Raw genomic sequence first — 21,999 nt, forward strand, 5'->3', positions numbered from 1 at the left:
TAGCTATTGAATAAGCAGGTCTTCTAAAATCAGGAAGTAGGCTATGATATGTAGTAATTCCAGCATACCTGAAATGTCCTGCTTTTCATCAGTAACCTTCTTCTGAAAAATCATGAGAATTAACCAAAAAGCAGCTTCCACAGCCACTTTTAGTCAAGTTTAAGGAGGAGAAGAAAAATAATGATCAGTTAAGTTTTCTGCTTTGTCCAGAAGTAGTTTCTGCCATTCAGGATGGTTTGGCATGTTGTTTTTTTTTTTCTGAAGTTAAAGATGTAGCTGTGTAAATCTCTTGGGCTTTTACTGTTTAGTTGACTAGTTGCCAAATCTCTGGAACCCAGTATTAGATGTTATTACATGCAGAGAGTATGAAGGGTTGTGTATATTCGGTGTGTATAGGAAGACGTCTTCGGGACAGTACTTGTAGAAGCATGCTATTTGCTGACAAGTTTGAATCTTACCTATGTTAGTCACTGACACTTTAGTTCTTTGGTATGCTTTGTTTAATCTCTGCCTTTTCCCTCTACAGTTACATCACTCACAATAGAAACTGAAAGAACTGACAAATACTGAAGGATCAAAATTGTGTTGGAAGGGGAAAAAAAAACAACAAAACCCAAAGTTCTGACTATTTATGGATCATGTTTCCCAACAAAGTGTATCGAAAAGCCATTGTCTCAGAGTTCAGAGACAACTAAATGATTGATTTCACATAAAATATTTGTTGCTCTAATTACAGTATCATCTGGGTCTTTGGCAACAAACAGATGCAAAAACTTACCATCTTGAAAAACTTATGATTTGCTTAGTGTGCTTTGTAATCTAAAGCATATGGTTTTGCATAGAACTGCAGTATCCAAAATGAAGCCGTAAGTAACGAAGCAGTGGGTGGAAGAAAATGCATTGCTTCTGTTACGAGTTCTTTCAGTGTGTGTATTCAAATGGTTCTGTTTAGGGTTATAAACAAAAGGCTATGCTCACAGTTTTAGCAGTGTGTTACAGATTCTGGGATGCACATGACATCAAAGAGGCTACACTAATTTCCCTAGCAGTCAATGGCTCTTGGCACTATGAGCACACTCCATCTGAATAAACAGAATTCTAGTTCACCACAGTTGTGTGGGGGATCTAAGGTGATCATGAAACTTGGTTTGGTTTTATTTTAAATCTTTTTGTTATAGGACTTTTTACCCCTCCAGATTCTGTGTTTTCAGTGAATCTGGTAACTGCATTTGGAGTTACAGACTTAGACTAAAAAAGAGCTTGACAATAAAAAAAAAATAATTTTAATGTATTATTCTTACCTACTGAATCCAAGTAAGAGTTGAATAGACTGGAATTGCAGGATTTGCTAAGGATTAATAACTCTAGAGCATTAATATACATATTTTTCTAAGTTGTTAGCATCCTTTCCCATAGCAGCAGTATGTGAAACTCTAGTAAGATATTTTGTGAGAGCTGGCAAGGGCTGAGGCCTCAAAGGGCATCTGATTTATTGTTCTTTCCATGCTTTCCTGTCACTAGCAGCATGAAGAGCACCAGCCCTTACAAATATTCCTAGACACCCTTCTGTAGAGGAAGGGACTGAGGGAACTGGGTGGCAAAAGTGTTTTCTGTCATACTGTATCTCATTAGAGATGGATGGCCTTATTGAACATTTGCAGAGCTCTGAAGCAACTGCTAGGTGAGCATAAAATATCCTGCAGAGAATTACAATTGTTAATAGTATTAAATATGCCAATATGCCTCCAGGCTCCTGATGTTACTAGATTAATCAAATCCTCTGATGCCAGAACTTAGGTTCTACTTCTTCATCATTAATGGTTGTTTATTCCCTTTTCTTCTTTTCCTTAGTTTCTCAGTATCTCACTTGATTTTTTCATTTTTTTGTCTTTTTTCCTATTCATTTCTCATTCCTGTAGTTTTGTCTTTCCCCTCTCATTAACCTCAGAAGGGAAAAGAAAATATGAAACATACCTCATTACTTAAGTCACCAAGTAGTCTTGCTTTTTATTCTCTCCTGCCCTATGTTGTGGTCTCTTGGTGTAGTTTTTCCTGTACTGAGATTAAAATCTTTCAGAGACAGTGTGTTTGTTTTCTATCAGCCTCCAGCATTTTTGTAGAACTACCATAATGTAGTTAGATTTATAGTGTATAGCACAGACCTGATAACTTCATTATTCCTAAATGAAGCAGTATTTGTTCTGTGAAGCCGATTGTACCTGTTATCCTGTCCTTGTTTCTGGTGCATTTATAGTTGGTAGAATTTTAACAGGCAGTGTACAAATAGCCTGTGATGTGGGCCTGGTATGTCTTAATGTGTGCTCATACTGAAGTCACAATGACTGCAGTTTAGTACAGGGATGTGTGAAATAGTTCTGTGTTGACTGGTTTGATTATAGCAGGCAGGCAGGCACAGCAGGAGCTCAGTGGGGGCTAACTGCCCGAGTATTCACTCTGCTTCTCAGGCAAGTTTTTAATTTTTACTCCCATTTCGCACTTAGCGGTATGATGCAAATTTGTGCAAATGGTGGAGAATTATGGGAATGAGAGAGGAAAATATGTTTGTATGAATGCTCATGGCCAAACAGCATTATGTGCCCTTTGTAAATCTCTCTTCTTTAAAATAAAGCTGAAATAATTAAAAACATAAAGCCTCATTCGTTTACAGCATTTTTTACTGCATAAGTGACGTTTAGTCACTCCCATTTTACACTGATATGAGTGGGACCAGAATCACTAGCCCCTTGAGTACTCTACTTGAAGAGACTTGTATGGCACAGAAGAAAATGTAGCTGTTCCTTGATATCAACATGCTGCACATAATTATCCACTTAGCATCCAGTCCAGGAGGAAGATGCGTATTATCATTGTCTGTGAGGTCATTTCTGCATTTGCCTAAGACTTCAAGAGAAAAAGTGAAGTTAAATTGCTGCCTTGAAAAATTATTCAAACTCAAAAAGCTTGAAAACATCAAAATACATATAAATTATCAAAGGAGAACAAAGACAAGTTTTCCCACAAAAGTCTTCTCCCCAGGCTATAACAATGCGTTACATAGGCATGATCAATATATCCAGACTTGAGAACCAAAGTCTTTTGGAATAAATTAGACTGGCAGGAAAAGAAACAAACAAAGAACAAATTAACATGATTTTAAACATTGCTTAAATTTTCATGAATGTAGACCTTGAGATGTTATGATGAGATCCCATGAGTCTGTGCTAATATTTGCTTATAATTAAGGGTTGCACTTTCATGTTTCATCTGATATTATAGATTGGAAATCAGCCACATGCTTACTATTTTTCTTGGTCATACTGATTTATCTACTTTATTTACTTACTCTGTTAATATATATGATCCCCTAAATGGCCCCCTCACCTTTCCTTTAGCAGGCTGCCCCTTTTCATACTCTAAATCTTCCCATCTGAGTAATTAGAGAGGGACTACCCTTCCTGTGACACTAAGCTGTATTCACCTGTAACAGAAAAAGACAAGACTGACTCCTTCCAAACCTGCTTTGGGTAAATGGCTTCAGAAGAAAATCAAAGTACTCAGCTCCACCCTTCACTGTGTATTGTAGTGGATGGATTCCCTTTGGCAAGGGAATTGGCGACACAGCCTATTTGTGGCATTGACGCATTGGCAGAGATCCCTTCTATGCATTCCTTGCTAAAAGTAAGATGTCATCCGGAGCCCCCTCTGTGCTGCACCAACGTTAAAACAATCTGACTTGCATCAGTGAAATTCACAAATTCCAAAGGCAGTTTTAGCTGCCTCATCACTATTTTCTATGCAGAATGCTCCATGTAGGAAGAATCAGCAATGTTTGGCAAGGTTATCAGCATCAAGGGTTTTTTAAAGCAAGGTTTTAATCATGAACTGCTTACAAAGACCCTAGTTTCATTGCAGAGAGCAAAACCTCATGATACTCAGTTCCTCTGAAGAGTATGCCCAGTGCCTGGTCCCCAAGTTTTCACTACCAAGATAAGCAGGACAAACAGAATCTAAGATGAGATCTTTACTGAGCATCAAGTGAAGTCATCTGCCTCATGGGAAGTCATTAGAGAACTACATTTTTCCAGGTATTGTTTGAAAGTATTGGTCAGGGCCCAAATCCTAGATGCAAAAGTCCTTGTGTCAGTGCTAAATAGCATTTTGAAGTCTTTCATTAAACCTTATTATTTGGCAGTTTATGCATTTCTCAGAGTCCTTTGCAGCTTTTGGAAAGGTTGGATTTTTAAACAGAAATATCATCTAAATAAGATATGGCATAAGAAATGTGCTTGTCATCTCCATGCCAACAGATGTCATAAAAAGCATCTGTATGATGGATGTGATGGCTAAGTGAAGAAAAACATTTCCATTTCAGCCATAAGAAAGCAAAGAAGAATCACATGGAAATTCAGAGGTGAAAATATATCCCAGAAATCAAAAGATTAGTACAAAATATGCTCCAGATTGAAACTTGTGATAAAAATCACATTAGAGAAATGAAATTATATTAAGCTAGAAGTGGTATGTGTCATATCTTGAAGTTTTTAACTTTAGCTAGAGTCAAAACATACCTTTTCTAAAAGCTTCCAATCTCCACCTGAGCTTCCATCATACTGCTAAATATTTTTTTCTGCTGACTGCTGGTTTTCACTAAGTGCTCTGAAATTTTCAACTTCAGATTGTTAGACAGTTCAGACTTCTGTTTCCAAAGGTGAAAACCCCTCCACCTTTTCTACAAGGGTTTAGACTTGCTTCACATCATCTCTTAGCCTTCTTTTGAAACAAAGAAAATTGAACAGTTGTCTTAAATTTCTCACCATATGGAAGGTTTTCCATATTTTAAATTGGGTTTGTTCTCAAAACATTCGGCAGTTTACAGCACCCATTTTAAAATAATTCTACACTCTACGATAAAACTGTTTTCCTATTTCTATCGAGTAGTCCTCTGCTTTACACCCAGTCTACTTCATATTCAGCTGAATATCGGTGGTGATCCTCAAGTGTGTCCTGGAGACATTGCTTTCCAGCTGCACAATTCCCAGTTCATAAAAATGCTTGAATTTGCATTTTGTTGAAAACACGTCTTTTAATCTGTCTGAGCTCTGCAAGGTCCTGGTCTGTTGGCTTGGGCTCCTATGTATCACAGAAATAAAAAGGATTACCAATAGTGGTAGTAAAGGAGTAAACAGAAATGTCATCAGTTTGTTTACTTATAAAAACTTTATACTCCAACATATTCACCCATTTGACAGTTTCTCATTCACTTCACTGTCAGCAACATCAATTTTGTGATAGCTTTAGGGAAGCATCCACATGAACCTGCTCACCTAGGTGAATCAGTCTGTCTGTGTTCAAGCGAGGATGTGCAGAACTTCACCTACCCTACCTTTCTGGATCAGCTGAATAGTGCAGTTGGCAGAAGGCATTTTGCCTACCTTATGTTATTTCTGCACTCCAGAAAGGAATTTACAATAGCAATATTGTAACCTAAGGAATTTCTGCAGTTAGAGTTAAAAAGGAAAGTTTTTCTTCTAGGCAAAATTGGGGCAGATCTCTTAAAAAAAGGTGATAAAGGACAATCTGAAGGAAGTGTGTGTGCTCACTCTCTCTTATGGTCTCTATAGTAAACTCTGAAGCCTGAACATGCTAGAGGCACTTGGCACAATTTGGGTGCAGTGTAGGCGATTCCATGTTAATGATACTGGTGCTGCTGCTATTGCATATTAAAGTGATAAGTGACTTTTTTCTTATTGGTGGCTTAAAGTTTGTCATCAAAGCAAAATATTTTAGAACAGCATTTAAGATGCCTGTTCAGCTGCTGAGTGTTGAGCACATGTTAATGCCATTTTCTCTAGATATGTTAGTTTATTGTAAATGTTACCAGATTTTGTACTGTTCACGTAGTATGCTACTAAACGCTAAGACAAATGGGCCCACTGAAAGGGTATTTCCTTTGGAGGACACAAGCTGCAGACCACCCATAGAATAAACAGAAATAATTGTCAGGATAAAAAGCTAGAGCAAAATACTAATGTCTGAGAATTCTAATGAATAAATAATTTTTGAAACAAAGACTATACATATAGGTGTAACATGAAGGCCACAACAGAACTGGGAGGAAAGGGAAAAAGCATTGTATTGTCAAACCGTTTGGAAATTTCCCGGTATTTTTGTGCTGTGTTCTTGCTATTGGCAAGCTGCATAGAGGCATGTGAAATTATGCAAAACTGAGAGGACATGAGCCTTTCTTTATACCAGCCTGTTGCTACAATAGAAAAATTATTTGTGAAGAGGTACAAAAACTACAATGATGTAAAAAGGAACTCATATGGCCTCGCACCTGAAAACATTGTTTGTAAAACTTGCAGACCCTGATGTCCTGAGACAGAAAGCTCTAAGCCCCGTTTTAGTAACTTCCAGAGCAAACAGAGGAAGAGTAGAACGTAGTTATGGCAGGTCTTCCACAAAACTTCCAGAGACTTCTGACAGAATAAAATTGTGCCTGTATCCTACCTAAATGTTAAAGAAATAACTTTCCAAAGATACAGATATTACTTGAGTACCCAATTTCCCCAGAGCTTTTTCTGGAACAACTTCTGCCTTGTCTGGTTATATACAATGCCAGTAAGTAGCAAAGGGTTGCAATCTTTTTGGCAAAAAAAATGAAGGTTTACTGAACTTGCAAGTATAAAGTATTGAAGCTTTGGGTCTTCAATTAGCAAGCAGCATGAGCATATTATTTCAAAGTTATTTTGTATTACTTCAGAAATGTAACCTTTCTTTATAAAATTGGGTTTGAATTTTGGACCCAGCTCTGCAGTTGGTTCCCTGACAGCCATTTAACCCACCATCCTTCCCAGGTGTTCTGAGGGAACCTTACGGTTGGCACAAAACAAGTGCTCTCTTCCCACACTGATGTTGCAGTCCCACACTGAGAGGAAACTATATCTTTCAAATCTTACCACTGAGAGGGAGAAAGACAGGGAAAGAAAATCTCCCAGAATAGTCATTTGGCTGAAAAGGGTGAAGTTCAATCACCTCCTCTGCCTCACTCAGTAATTGCAGAAAAGTACAATAGTTGCAACCTGTAAACCTGGGTGTATTATAAACTTCCTTTGTAATATTACCTGCTTCTTTAGGCCATATCTTACAAATGGATTTGTGAGATTAGAGCCCTGCATCTGCACAAGCCATATTGACTTCAGTTTTGAAGCGTTTAAAGAAACTCATGTGCTACTTGATCTTTGTGCTGATCTTTTGTATTAGAGCAAGTTTCCTATTCAGTATGGAATGCAAATGTGATAAGATGTGTATTCTTCCTTCAGTGCCACCAAAACCTGGTTTTATTCATACTGTCATTAAATGATTTTTTAACAGGGAGATAGCAGAAAAGTCAAAGGCATTGGGGGAATTATTTTAAAAGTAAATGGCCTTTCCTTACCCCCACCCTCCCCAGTGTCTTTTAGTAACCTAGTGATTCTGATTTATCCTGAAAATAATTGTCCTGGTAATCTAGAGGATGTGCCACAGAAAACACCTGATCGAGTACAGCGCACTACAATGCCATAATGTCTGTTTTCCTTAATATTAAAACAACAACAAAAAAAAGGAATAAAAAGGCTATTAGTTTCTTTCAGAATCCACCCCTTCTAAAATATTTCCTTCATCTTTAAACTCTGCTTTCCAGATGACTTCAAGCAACTGTTACTTTACAGCACATCACAAACTATATTAAGAAAGCATAATTCCAAACCAGTCTGGTTGCTCTGATTAAACAGAGAGCCGTGTCAAGAAGGTAGCCTTTTTTATATAATAAAAGTGATGATAATAGACTAAGTCTCATCAGTCAAAAGGCTTTATTACTGTCTACTGTAGAAAAACGGTTTTGCTGTTGCTGAATGATATATCCCTAGCTAGTCACAATATACCTCATTTCCTGCTTAGATAACAGAAGATACTAAGATAAAGCGTGAAAGGGATAAGGAGCTATGTGATATAGATATATGGAAGAATAAAAAATGTTATAAAAGTAAAATGAAGTTCTGCTTAAAAACTTGTGTTTGAACTAAGTTTCAAAAGAGAAAACAAAGATACCCAGGTTTCTGTCTGCTTACTTTGGATAGGAGAGACTTGTTAATAAATCCAGGACCGAATAGGACTGAAGAAAAGACTGTTTACAGACTAAAATACACTAAGATGTTCGCAGCACCTGGCACAGCTTAAAACTAAATTGTGTTATCTTACTGAAGGTTCAGAAAACTGTCTTGAACAGAAGCTGAGAACACCTCGTCGACGATGTCAGCAGCCCAAAATGCTGAATAGCCCTGAGGACAACATGTACTATAACCAGTTAAATGTGAGTTCAAAGTGGCAATAAAGCTGTTTTACTGGCTTTGTTTCCAGTTAATAATTCTGTTATTAATACCTGTTTCAGCCCCTCCAGCCCCACCCCCACGTTCTTCTGCTCTCGTCTTGAACATGTGCTTATGCTCTTTATCTGTTGCTTTCATGTCAGGATGTCTGCCTTCACGGTGAATAATTGATGTGGTTTATCAAAGACGAGCAAGATGCATGCTTCATCAGGCTCACTTGAGCCCTTTGATCAAAAAAATTATGCTGTGACTTCTGATATTATCAGCATCTGCTTGCATTCAACACAAAATCACTTTGAATTAAAAATTAACGACTTGCTGCTTTGCTTTGACTGTGTGTTCTTGGCCCTCTCCACAGGGAACTCTAGAATATCAAGGGAGCAAGAGGAAGCCAAGAAAACTTGGGTAAATATCTATCTTCTTAGTTCTAAGCAACTGTAAACAGAAGAAGTCCTTTGTGATATTACAGAATATGCAAAACTTTCTAGAGATGTTTCTAAAAATAAACAACGTATTTCTGTGCATTGACATTGGACATTTGCTGCAGAAGCAAATGTAAAACTTGCATGTACTGCGGTCTGCAGACACTAGAACTGATTCTTACAAAATAGGCTCCCCAGCTCCCTCTGAGTACTACTGCTACAAAAAAAAAAAAAAAAAAAAGCTTTCTTCATGTTTTTAAGTGCATTTAGCATTAATGGAAGGTACCAGATGAAGGGTGTTGAAACTGAAGTTCTCTGACCTAGAACACAGACAGAAGCTCTGCCAGCTTTGCAGCGTCACACTGGCAATAGGCTTCAGCCCTCCTGGGGGAGCACAATTTAAGAACTGACAGAGGCACCACTCAGCCCAAAAGGGATCTGCTCCTTCTCTGGTGAACTGAGTCACTTCTCATTGTCACATGAGCAGTTATCCCCTAGCGATATTAGAAATTGGTGAAAACAACTTACAAAAGCCAGGCTGGCTACCGTACAATTGCCAAAGGATTTCATTGACGGATCACATTGACCGGAGGGAATTGATGGATGCTTGGTCTTGCAAATACATCTACTCCAAAAATATACAAGAACTTTCTTTATTACTTCCTCTGTTTTTAATCAGTCTTCCGAATGTAACTGTAGGAATAGGAGGTCTTTGAGTCAAGGTTAAAGCCCAAAATTTTGCATGACTGCAAGATTTGGTTTATCTCCCTCCCCTAATTTAAAAAAAAAGTCTGTATTCCTGCTCAGGGAATAAAAACACTAACTTGGGACAGCAGTGTTCATTATACATCACAGGAAAATGAAAACCTCTTGATGTCAACAGGACTTTTCAAACAAACTGGTGATGGGGTCCTTGGCTCTTATTCACAGCAAACCATCAGCTGAAACACATTACCAAAATCATACCCTACTTGTGGAACACATACAGGCAAAAAAGCCACATTGCTCAAATTAAATGCCCGTTTGGTGCAAATAGTTGGTCTATCATTCTGTACACCCAAACTAAAAAACATTATTGCATTTCACTGACTCAGAACCATTCAGAGTAAAACTATAAAAAAGTAATAGCAAAATAGAAGAATGTATAAAAGCTATATCTTTCTCATCAAGTAATCTTTTTTTCCCTTTCTTCTATTTGCACTCTTCATTTTCACATCAACAGAGAAGTTTCTTTTTCTGAAGATATTGACAGAATGATTTTTTTAAGAAATGTTTTTTCTTTTCTTTCAAGCCAAATCAAAGTGCTGGATGGTGAGGATGAGTATTACAAATCATTGTCAGCTGTTGAATCTGCCCCTGAAGATGACAGCTTCCTTAGTTCCCCATCTCCTCCTGCTTCAAGACGTGTGTCTTTTGCTCAAAGCTGAACCTTACTTACTCTATTGATTAATACTGGTAACAGAATTTTCATGCTTGTAATCTCTTTCAGTTAACTTTGTACATGTGTGTTTATATAAGGTATAATAAAATACAGTTTCAGCTAGTAACTTTCACTAATTTAGACCTGGTTTTGCAGCTGTAATTTGTCCCATTTAGTTGAATTTCTGTAAGCAATTCCAGTAAAGGGGAGCAGCACTACCTTACCTGTATGTGTTGATGTTGCTAACAGATACGATTCTTTAGCAGCAAGGTTAGTTTACACAGTTCCCACCCCTTCTTCCCTGCTCCCCCGGCTGCTGTTCCCACCCTGTGCCATCCCTTCTGTTGTGCTGGCACAACTGCTGGTAGATCTGTGTGAAAAATAAGATCAAGGAACTTACTGAACTGGATTAAAAGAACTCTCTACTAAAAATTTTCATTTGGGGTCATAGTGAAAATGTTTTGTATTTCATTAGACTGATATCAAACATCCTTTATAACTTTCTGTGCTGTGTATGGTTTTTAACACTGCAAAAATGTACAGAATAAAATCATCTAAAATAATAATTGTGTCTTAATTTACCTTGTAAATATTTTTCATATAAGGTATTAGTTTACCATGAGTTTATCTTGAAGAATTGCTTCAAACAGAAGAATTGAAACAGTTTGAAAGCTAATGCTTCACACACTGCTTCATATAGTTCTCATATAGTGATTGAGACCATCATTATGACTAGTTATTCTTGTAATCCATGTAAGTATTTAATTTCTTTATTAACCTCTATTGCTGGTCTCCAGTAATTCCTACATTTCCACAGCCCTCTTGATACAGTAGGGAAAAAAATGTCACCTGCAAATTTTTCTATTTGTTTTTCACTTTCTTTCCAAATCTTTAATGAAACAATATGTAACTCTCTATGGAATGCTGAGATTCTTTGCTGGTAACTGTTTCCATGACAGAAGCTGACTATTTCATCTTACTCTTTACTTTCTGTTTCCGAGTCACAGTTTTGATCTGTGGCAATTCTTTGCTTCTTTTCCATACAAGCTGTTGTCAAAAATGTTTTAAAATCAAACATTTAAGTGTACAGCCTTACAAATTTGCTCTTTTTTCCCTGATTAAATCTGATCGTGTATTATATATTATATTATATATAATATATATGATCCTTCGTTTTATCTCTGTCCAATGGGTTTTACTCTGATCTGGGCTAACAAACCTTTTTCCTTGTGGAGGTGCAGTTCACACGTGTTCATAAGCTACAAAATTTCTTACTATCAGGGTTCACTGGCACTGTCTTTTTGACCACAGGACAAAGGAAGATGGCATAGGAAGAGACCAAAGTCCAGTCATGTTGTCCCTAAGGCAGAATATAGTTTGAAATGAGAAAAGGTAATGAAGTATATAGTTCAGTAAAAGCTTTGTCTCCACTAATAAACACAGAAATTAAGTCAGGCAGGACAGACAAGGATGTGAGAAGGGTTCAGCTGTTCCAGGAAGAGCAATCCTTCACTCATTTCTTCACCCAAAATGTGACAAAATGTTGAAACTAAAAGTTATAATCCTGGCAGAGATTGAAGTCCTTCAGTTCACTCCTCGTTTTCCTCTGCTGTACATCTGGGTAGTACTAATATAAAGGCACTTTAGAGCCTTTAAAATTTAGGGACTCCTCAAATAACAGAGAATTGGTGAGTAGCTGCAGCTGAATTAATGATATTCAAAAATGCAGTAAGAAATTGAATGGCAATTAATATGAATGCATGTGTGCATATCAGTTTCTTTATATTTTATCAAAATGTAGCAAGAATGAGTATTTGTTATGATATCTCATAAAAAAATAACATATAACTTTTTTCCTATAATTTCTCCATTAATTTGTAACTTATCTGAATGGAAAAGAACATTATTTTAAAAGAGTCAAATTACTTACTCTCTTCTTATATTGGCATAGATCACACAGAGTTCTAGCAGTATCAATGTTCCATCCTTTTTGAAAACTATTTGGAAAAATCAAGTTTTAGTATTACTGCAATTAGGTTATCATTACTAGTTAAAGTTTATTAATTGTTTTAGTTAAGTGATAGTGAGGTTTTCAGTTAGGTATTGTGTCACCTGTCTAAAACCCCACAGTTTACATTACAGTGAGTAATACATTACTCTGAGTAGTTTTATTAATTTCATAAAGAAGTGAGGGAAAGTGAAAAATAATATATAATTCAGTAAAGCACTTAAGCCAAAGCCTAAATCCCACTGAAATCAATGAAATTTCAGCATGTGATTAAGTGCTTTGCTGAATGGGGGCCTGAGTTAAGCAGAGTAGCTTGAGAACATTAAATAGTAAAGCACAAGCAAAATGCAAACACTCCCTAAGTACATTCCTTAGATTTCTTCTTTTTTCTTCTTCCCAATTGTTAAGTTTGTATCAATCTCAGCCATCAGAAATGGACTTCAAAGAGATTTTAAGCAGTCTTTAATTGCATGGGAAGAGTAAAATACAGTATTTTCCTTGTTATATGTAATGCCAGTCTTCATCTGCTATAACTTTTCAAATTAATGTCACTAATACTTTTATAATGAAGCTTTTTTTAATACTGAAGCATATTTTTACACTGAAGTTATTAGACGGTAACTGAAGTTCCTATCTAAAAACTGCTGCTGAGTAGTGTATTTTCACTCTAGCTAGTTCTTGGCCAAAAACTGTGCATAAAGCCAGTCTGTGCATTTTATTGTTTCATAACTTATCCCACTTTCCTCATTTGTTTTTGACCACCTTACCCTCACCAGATAACCCCTGTGATGTGGCCATCTCGCGTCCGCATTTTAGAACACGTGCATGCCTTCGTATTGTTAAGAGGCATATGCTCAGCTTGCTGTAGAGCCATGTAGTTATTAGAACTAGCTGAAGAGTTAAACTTCTGTTCCCACATTGATAGATGTATGTGTTTGTGTTGATTGATTTATGCATGAAAAGTAAAGGAGACATGTCAGTGTGATGGTCATGGTCAGTGGGAACCTATCAACATGAATTGCTAAGATTTTCTCATTTGGTTTTGACACCATTGAAGCATTGTTCCGATTTATTTCGTTTCACATGTATTATCCTAGAATATTAATGTATTTTGCTTAATAGTTTGTAACATATCCTGGTTTTAACATTTTATAAACATAGAGTTTAAATCCTGTTAGGAAGAAGTACATTTCTTAGTGTGTAATATATTAAGCAGTTTTCAGCACATGGGAGAGAAAAAGGTGAAGCTCAACAAGGTATATTAGCAGATTTCTTCTGTAGACTTTAATAGCACTAGAAACCAGTTCTTGCTGAGGACAATTTCTGCCTTTCAGTTATGGCAGGGACCTTCTGGAGATTAGCCCCTTTCATTTGGTAATTTTAAACGTGCTTCTCACTTAAACATTTACATCACTTCAGTAACATAAAGGGACCTTAGAATAGGAGTAAATTGCAGCCGTTTTAAATTTGCCCCTCCTGTGACCTCCCTCACCCATACACTGAGTAAGAGTGTTGGAAAAGGCTTTTGTGCACTGAAGGTCTTTTAAGTGGCCCCTATCAGGCCATCCAAGGAATTGTTAGTTAGAAGCTTATAGAACTATACATAATTATAAATAATGTAAAGCTAAAGAATTTTTCTAAGTCTAATCAGGCCAAAAGTTGATTTCCTTTTGCTGGTAACAATCAAAACCAAATTCTTCAGTGGTAGATCTAGAAAGTAACACACATTAGGCAATTAGGAAATCATGTTCCTGGAAGGAAAATTTCTTCCTAGTAGTAGGCAACTACTGATTATCACGTGTCATTTAGCACACTTGCTAATATAAGCATAATGCTTATATAATTATGTACTTGTATTTCTGTATTTTACATAACAGTGAATGTTTATATTTGCAAGCAATTGTCTCATTATATTTTAATTCTGGTAAGTTCCCGAATTCTGGTGCACTGGTACTAAACAGTGTACACAGCAAACAAACACAAAGTGGATTTACTGTTCCAGTTGTAAACAAAAGGAATGTATTTAAACATGGTACTTTTTAATTGAGTTGGAGACCTTCTGACTTGAACTATCAGAGGGCAAAAGAGAGATGCCAATTTACTTTCTTTAGACTACTTTTTACATACCCCCAGTGCACTTCTCATTCAGTATAACTGGCTGCACACTATAAAGATATGTAAGGGAACTCGTAGTGATGCAATTTTCTGTATTTAGATCCCTTCGATTTTTGCTATACTTTATTTACAAATAGGCTTGACTGGATAATCTCTAGCCTTCGGTGTCATAACCAACATCCTTTACTGTGAAGGAATATTATTTTTTGATTACATCTTCTATCATCATGAAAAACAGGTATGCTTTTAAATATAGAAGATATTAAAAATTAAAAATAAATAGTATATGTAGGGTCTTTAGGTCTATTCTTATTTGATATTGAATTCAATAAACAGTAGGAAAATGGGATGAGTTTCATACACGTCATTATGTGTTTGTCTCTGATAGTAAAAGACAACTATGCCTAAAGCCTACAGTTTTAATAGAAAGTGGTCTCTTTTCAGTATCCACTGGTCTTTGCTTCATTTCATGCATATGAGGACAGATGATCAAATCTCATGTTTTAGGACTCAGGTCCATCACTGTAAGTAGAGTTTCTTCACAAGATTTTTCTTTAGTGAAAATCAGGAAATACATAATTTGGAAAAAAGATGATTTTGTGTTTTGTGCAGAGGTTTGTGGTGGAAGCAAATGGCTGGAGGTCAAGATGTCTGGGTGGTACTACCAGCTATTTTACACCAAATTTAAATTTATGTAAAATGGGATTTAAGTCCCGGTTTTAAAATTTCATCTTTTGGAAAAAAAAAAAAAAAAAAGGAATGTTATAATTGAATGTTTTTCCCTCCTTTTCTAAGAATTGTAATTGTGTCTGAGTATTGCTTTTTTGCGGTAAATTACTTAGCAGTGATTGATATACATAGCTGGAGTCTTCCCTACTCTTGTCATTCCTTTTTTTTTTTCAGTCAAAATGGAAGGAGAATTTTGGGGTACAACCAGGTTCTGGCATTTTTAAGTGTTTTTTTGTTAACTAGATACATATAGTACCTACAATTAAAAATAAAGCCATATGGTGCAAAAATATCCTATAAGAAACAGGTTTATAGTTTGGTACCAATTTATGCACAGACATGGCATTAACTTATCCGTCCTGCTTTTAACTCTGACAACAAAGTATGAGAGATAATGTCAGTTAATGTGCCTTTTCCTTAGGACTGTTCAGCCTGGGAGGATTTGTAGCAGAATGCTTAGTTAACAGAAAATGTTTCTGCTTGACAGCAAAGCAGGACTCCCAGATTGACAAAAGTAGCACAGAAAGCTAGGAAAAACAAAGGCCACTACCAGTCCTCTGGGCCAGAGCTAAAGGTTACCAAATTCAATGAGAGGTTTTGTGTCTTCTTTGTGCTGGGCACTAGAACTGGTAAGAGAAGAGGCTGGCAATTCATAATAATAGCACGCTGTGTCTTTAAACACAGGCTGATATCCTAACTCATCTTAATGGATTTGTCAAGAATTATTGGAAATTATTTTATTACATGTATAAATCCAGTATCAGTCAGGACAGTAAATATATACATTGTGTTATCAGGGAAGTGATTATTGCAGTACATGTTGTGATGCTAAAGGACATAGGAGCAGATAAGTGAAAAAAAGTCTTGGAGTAGTAATTTCAGAAGCCAGGCTACATATTATTGATCAGGCCAGTAATAGATTAAATCCTTGCTTCTGTTTGACAGGCCTATTTTTTTAATTAACTTGCAGGGACAGATATTTTTTTCAATAATTTAGTATTTTATAAAGTACTTGGCAGATGGAGATGGCGAGTAGGGAGATCAACGTGTTTACATTTTTCTGCAAAATACCCAGCCCTGATTTCTGACCCATTACCAGCGAAAAGTAGGGTTGAAAGTCTCGTCTTGGTCTCTGAAAGAAGTATCACCACAGCAAAGACTGGGTGCATTTATTGGCCTGGAGTACAGTGCTGGGATGGAGGGAGAGGCCTGTCCAGTTTGTTTCTGAAAATTGTTGTCCTACCAATCATGACAAGTCTCTGATGAAGACCTGTCTGAACCTGGACTAGCAGAACCAGGGTACTATGTTGTATAATGCACTGGTGGGAATAGGTGAGGCCAGGACAGGTAGCAGTGTCTTGTGCTACTGGTGGAAGTGATCCTTGGAAAGCCGCGTGCTGGAGTACAGCATTGCTGTATAGCTGGGTAATGATATGGAGGTGCTACATCGGGCCCTTAGCAAAGAGAGAGGAATGCAGAGGAGGTACTTCCACAAAATTGTGTGACAGTTTATTTGGTGTTTTCTGTCCGTGCTGCAGCTCCCTGTTATAAGCAACAAATTAACACAGTTAATGCAGTAGAAGTTATGTAAAGGCTTCTATGAAAATGGCTCTTACTGATACTGCAACATCTGCCAAACAGAGACTTTCAGTTTTTCAATTCCTGTCACGCCAGCAATGAGTACTCCTTGGTACTATTGCGAGAAAAATGATTTAAAATAATCTGTTAATTTGATAAATCTGACAGTAATCTAAGACCCCCAGTTCCCATACACATTTCTGAGACTGCTGAATGCTGTAGGTGAAAAAAGAGAAGCAGCTCAGGCCATTAATCCGTGCAGCTGAAACTTGGGACAAGACAGTATATTAACTACAGTGTTCCTAGTTTGCCTTTATGCCTCAGGATGAAAGTAAGCTGTAAAAGAGGAAAACAAGCACTGTATGAATATAACCACAGTTATTATTTCCTTGTTCCATAGGATTAACGCGAAGGAAGTTTACATACAAATTCAAAGATAAGTGCTGTACTTAATGCAGGCACAGACTTAATTTCTTTGATCAGACTGATCTGTTGGAAATCAAGTTTTGAAAGAAAGAAAAACACTATCTTTTGATGATTTGTATTACAATCTCCAGCATTTTTAACTCAGTGCAGATTTATAGCTGAATTCCAATTGGAAATTCATATTGATTGATTATGTTGCTCATTTAACATTCCAGCATGCTGCAACAGTAATGCAACAGACTGTGATAAAATGGGATGTGATCTAACAGGACATGACCGATGGGATGAGAGCAAAACACTGGGTCTGCTGGTAGTGCTGTGCGATAGTTCAGACTGGCATCTTATGTGCTTTGATTGTTCATTTCATTTTACTGTTATCCTACTGAGTTGAACATTTTAAAAGACACAGTGTTTTTCCATCTGTAAGTCATGGAAAGACAGATGGATATGGAAAAACTCCACCTACAGAGCCTTGACTGAATGCCATTGCCCGCTTAGTGGTAGAGAAATCCCTTCTGGAAAATTAGAATGTCCTTACATATATTATGTTGGGAAAAGCGCTTTAATATCAGAACCTACAGATTTTTGTTGTTTTTTTTTTATTTTAATGAACACAAGTAAAACAAACTGGTTCTTATCAACATAGCTGTTATATTATAAACACCAATTCTGTTACACTGAAGTTAATCCCCAGTCCTGCTACAAGAAACTCATCCTTATTAAATTAACATTAAGAGCTTCTTTTTATTGATCTGCTTCTTTCACTTAATGATAGGAACTTACTGATGTTTTAATAATAACCTTGCAAGCTTTATCTCATTTTACTTCAATGCGTGTTACAGAAAGATGCTATGGAAACTAACTTAGCATAAACATTTTGCAGATGTCTTTAAAGGTTAGGGAAAAGAGATTTAGTTGCACTGCATGTTAACAAAGATGGCTGGAAAACTACAAGATAAAAGAGAGCCTCAAGTATGAACATCAAAGAATTGTTAATGACAAGAAATACCATTAGGGTTAGCATCCCTTTTGTTTCAGCCCCCTCACACCTGCAGTGTGTTGCAGATTCTCTCTTTGTTGGCACATCTGAATTACTTCCATTAGCATTTATAGAAAAGTGGCTGCAAAACAACAGAAATGTACCCCTGGTTTTCTCTGTTGCTCCAAAAAGTCAGATATTAGGTTCTCTGTGGGTTTCCTTCAAGGTACAGTATCTTATTGTAAAGGAGACTATAGACCCAGGATTCCGTTGATTGCAAATGAGCGAGGTTGAAAGGAGAGGGGAGCTTTTGTTACTGCTAGAGAACTAATATAAGCAACTACAAGAAGCACACATAAGAAGCTCAGACATTAGCAATAGCAAAATCAGAGCGTGAAATTCAGATTAGCCCTCCACAGGCTGTGAGAGGGAGGGGGTATTGGAAGACTTGGCATGGCTAAAGGTATAACCTGTTTCATTTGGCCCCTGAAAATTTTTAGCAGATGGTGGGACCAGCTGTCTTTTTCAGCCATTTAATAAACTCTTCAGTGGTAACAGTTTGGGAAGTGGGGGGTTTTGAGTTTTAGGCCAGAGGAAAAAATAAAGAAATCTGTCCCAATTGTCTTTGCCAAATAGTGAAGTCTGGAAACATTATGAAAAGTTACAGTGAAAAATCTAATTGATGATACTGTCCTGATTAGCCATTTCAACAGAAGAGGAAAAGAGAACTGCCTGTGCCCAAGTGGACCAGTGCATTAAAATAAAAAGCCTATTATGTTGTTATCTTTATCTGTCATTTTAATTTCAGCTCTTGCAAAGGAGGCACTTAATGAGAATTTTTAAATGAGTTGTAGAAGGAGAAACCGCCTTACTTTCTGAGATATGATACTATGTCAAAGTAACAAGCAGAGTGATCTACTCTATTAAAAACAAACCCCAGAATATGTTTTGGGTAAGATAAAGTTTAGACCATCTGCCCAGGTAAATACAGCAATCAATGAATTTATTCTGACTTACATAACACAGTGTTATAAAATGACAATAAATTGCCATTTTAGAAACATGTAATGTGCAGGCTCTAACAAAAACCTTAGTGATGTATGGGGGTTTGTTTATTATGACACTATATAAAAACTACACTGAAACTCTAGTTCTTCAGTTAAATTATTCTTTTCTAAATTAACATTTCCAGCACAACACTTAAATGGCAACTCTCAATTATATGAAATGTTTTATTTAAAAAGCATGTCTAGTGTCTTTGAACAGAACAGTTCTTTTTGCACATTTACATGCTACCCAGCTGAGCAGCCAACCCTTCCATTTGACAAGGGCTTTGTTCTGCCTACAGGCCTATTATAAGCCCTAGATTGTTTGCCCTTAATAAATTGCAACAATAAGACAGAAACCTCTTTCAGGTTAAGAGAAATAAAACACATTGCCTACATAGCAAAGCATATGAAGTTTAATAATGACAACAGAAACCTATCTACTAAATCTCATTTGCTTTGCTCCCAGATCACTGCAGTTAAGATAGCATAGAAAGGTTAGCATCTTTCCATGCATCAAACAAAAGATTAAAGAAAACAACAGTGGGACAAAGCAACTCTAGCTACAGATGTTGTTGGGGTTTTTTTTCACAATATAAAATCATACTGGATGCTCTGTAAAAAAGCTGGTGGGAGCTAAACCAGAAAGAAATGTGAACGTGATAAATGGAGAACAGAAAAAAAAGTTTTAACTAAAATGAAACAAAATTTCATGTTAGTGAGAGGAAGAAAAGAGTGGAAATTATTCAAATTGAAGAACTTATACTACTCTCCAGTGTGTTGGAGTGTGTCTGCTTGTGTGTGCCTTTCAGGTCCTCCACTGCATCACAAAGCCCTACCAATTTTGCTTTTATAGCAGCTAATGGACATTCTTCTGTGGCTCAAGTGTTGGTTGGGAACTTGTGATCTTAAACAAAATTGTTAAGCCCTGTTTCTGAGGCCCCATTTGTAGCATTCAGCTGTCAGCTGCGTTGTGTTTGCTAGAGATTGTTAGAAACAGCTACCTTTGTTGAGCTTAGATCTGCATATTTTTTCACTTAAGCTGGAAATTCCCAATGATTTTTAGAGTATATCTGCAAATTATGAGGAAAAAAAGAAAGTGCAAAATCGACAACTCCATGTGCAAAAGTAAAATTCAAGAAGGTGAGGATACTTGTTATTAAACCACTAGGCATAAGGAATTTGAGAGATTTCTCTATTAGAAACTCGTTAGGAACTCAATACAATGTTTTCAAAATAAATTCCAGTCACTGCTTCATTTATAGTTGACGTTTTTTAATTACAGATGGGAGTTCTGAGGACATATTTCTTTGCTTTGATAAAAAGAGAAGTACGCTTAGTACTTGGAAATGTTGCTGACAAGCTAAAAGTACAGTGATATAAACTTTCAAAGGAAATGCAGTGTTTATGACAGGTATTGATTTGGCTGGGTTACTTTTCTTTCTTGATGGTATTTTTGAGCTATGGGTGATGCTCTGAGGACTATTAGGTATTTTCTCGGGAATGCTCAGTATTTTGGACAGGCCTAACTTTTCTTCTGCTCAGCTGTAACATGCAGGAAACGTCACTGTTATCCTGCTCTCACAGGAAGGGGGAACTGAAGATCAAGGTGATTGTGGGTTTTCTCTCTCCTGTCTTCTTTTGTGTCAAAAGGAATTAGAGGCGGATTCTTCATTGTCTCTGCCACAGTATAGTGACAAGGTGCCAGCTTCACTGCTTCTTCCAACTGCTACACAGAACCAACCAGAGAGCATGTAATTGTTATTTCTGAGAGAGCGAAGCCTTCCTGTTTTACCTTGTGGCTTCGTACAGTGCTAGCTCTGATGTATCCAATTTCTGGGTGACACTTGGAAGAAGAATTTTAAAGGATCGACATGAAGAAAGAAGTATTAACGATCATTGATGAAGGGAGAAATTAATGGACTTGGGGACAATGGAAGCTAGAAAACTACAATGAAGGAGACTTGGAACAAAGGAGAGGAAGCTACTTGAGAGAGGGGGGAAAAAGACATAAGCCATTAGGTTTCATGGCCACCTTTAGCAGATTTTGAAGATTATCCTCATCATGTACTATAGCAAAGCATTAAATCATCTTGCAGAGTGTCTTAACATGTAACACCTATGGTAGAAAACCACTTTGAGATGCTTTGGAAGCTTCTTGAGAAGGCAGGTGGTATAGTTACCATAACTCCAAGTCTTTTAGAATACAAAATTATAAATAGACTAATTGAAATTGCAAAACCAAAATCAAATAAAATGTGTCAGATATAAAATTCCTAGTTTTCCTACAATAGGAAATTGCCCTAATGTTGAAATTGATATTTTGGGTTCCTCTTTCAAAAATCACATAAGATCTTCGTTTTTTGGTGGTTCAAAGTAAAACTTTTGTTTTTTCCCTAGGTCTGCAGTACTGCAAGGAATCAGGTTTTTAAACCATTAAACCCATTATCTTTTCTAAATCTACTATAAGCTTTGGAAAGAATCTTTCCTGACAAAAGTTTACAGAAAATACCAGTGCAGGAATAGAGATACGCTAAAAATAAAATTCTGGGATTTTTCATTTTCAAAAACAGTAATTGCTCAGTATGATTGATAGAAATTTGGTGGTCAGAACTCCATAAAGATAGCTTACTGGTTAGGTGATAAAAATCATAGGTAGGTGATAAATAGTATATTTAATTAGAAAATACTTCTTCAAACAAACCTCTAGAAATACGCTATTAGATGGCCTGATAGCTTGCTGTGTTTAATTCTTCATATTTATAAACATATTGTAGCAAAAATAGTTGTAATCCTTCATCTGAGGATTCTTCTGTATTAATGATACAGTCAAAAACCCACTTATTTCCCCCTCATTTTTCTGATGTTCATTATGTGGCAAGAAATTATTTGTTGGTTTGGACAAAT

At 36.6% G+C, this 21,999-nt stretch overlaps 1 protein-coding gene across 6 annotated transcripts in view; it reads left to right on the forward strand.

The window, feature by feature from the left end:
• The window catches only part of MYO3B (myosin IIIB), a 207,594-nt gene extending 196,817 nt beyond the window's left edge, over positions 1 to 10,777 (forward strand). For all 6 annotated transcript variants that reach the window (XM_061453077.1, XM_061453075.1, XM_061453076.1 and 3 more), the window contains 3 exons: positions 8,247 to 8,353; positions 8,728 to 8,774; positions 10,083 to 10,777. In XM_061453077.1, the coding sequence (XP_061309061.1) occupies positions 8,247 to 8,353; positions 8,728 to 8,774; positions 10,083 to 10,218 (290 nt within the window). In that variant the 3' untranslated portion in view covers positions 10,219 to 10,777. The remainder of the gene's footprint in view (positions 1 to 8,246; positions 8,354 to 8,727; positions 8,775 to 10,082) is intronic.
• The last annotated feature ends 11,222 nt before the right edge of the window (positions 10,778 to 21,999 follow it).

This window comes from Pezoporus flaviventris, unplaced genomic scaffold (genome assembly GCF_033815535.1).
Source record: "Pezoporus flaviventris isolate CSIRO_AGI_PZ_B2104156 unplaced genomic scaffold, CSIRO_AGI_Pfla_v1 ptg000001l, whole genome shotgun sequence".
NCBI classification, from domain to species: domain Eukaryota; kingdom Metazoa; phylum Chordata; class Aves; order Psittaciformes; family Psittacidae; genus Pezoporus; species Pezoporus flaviventris.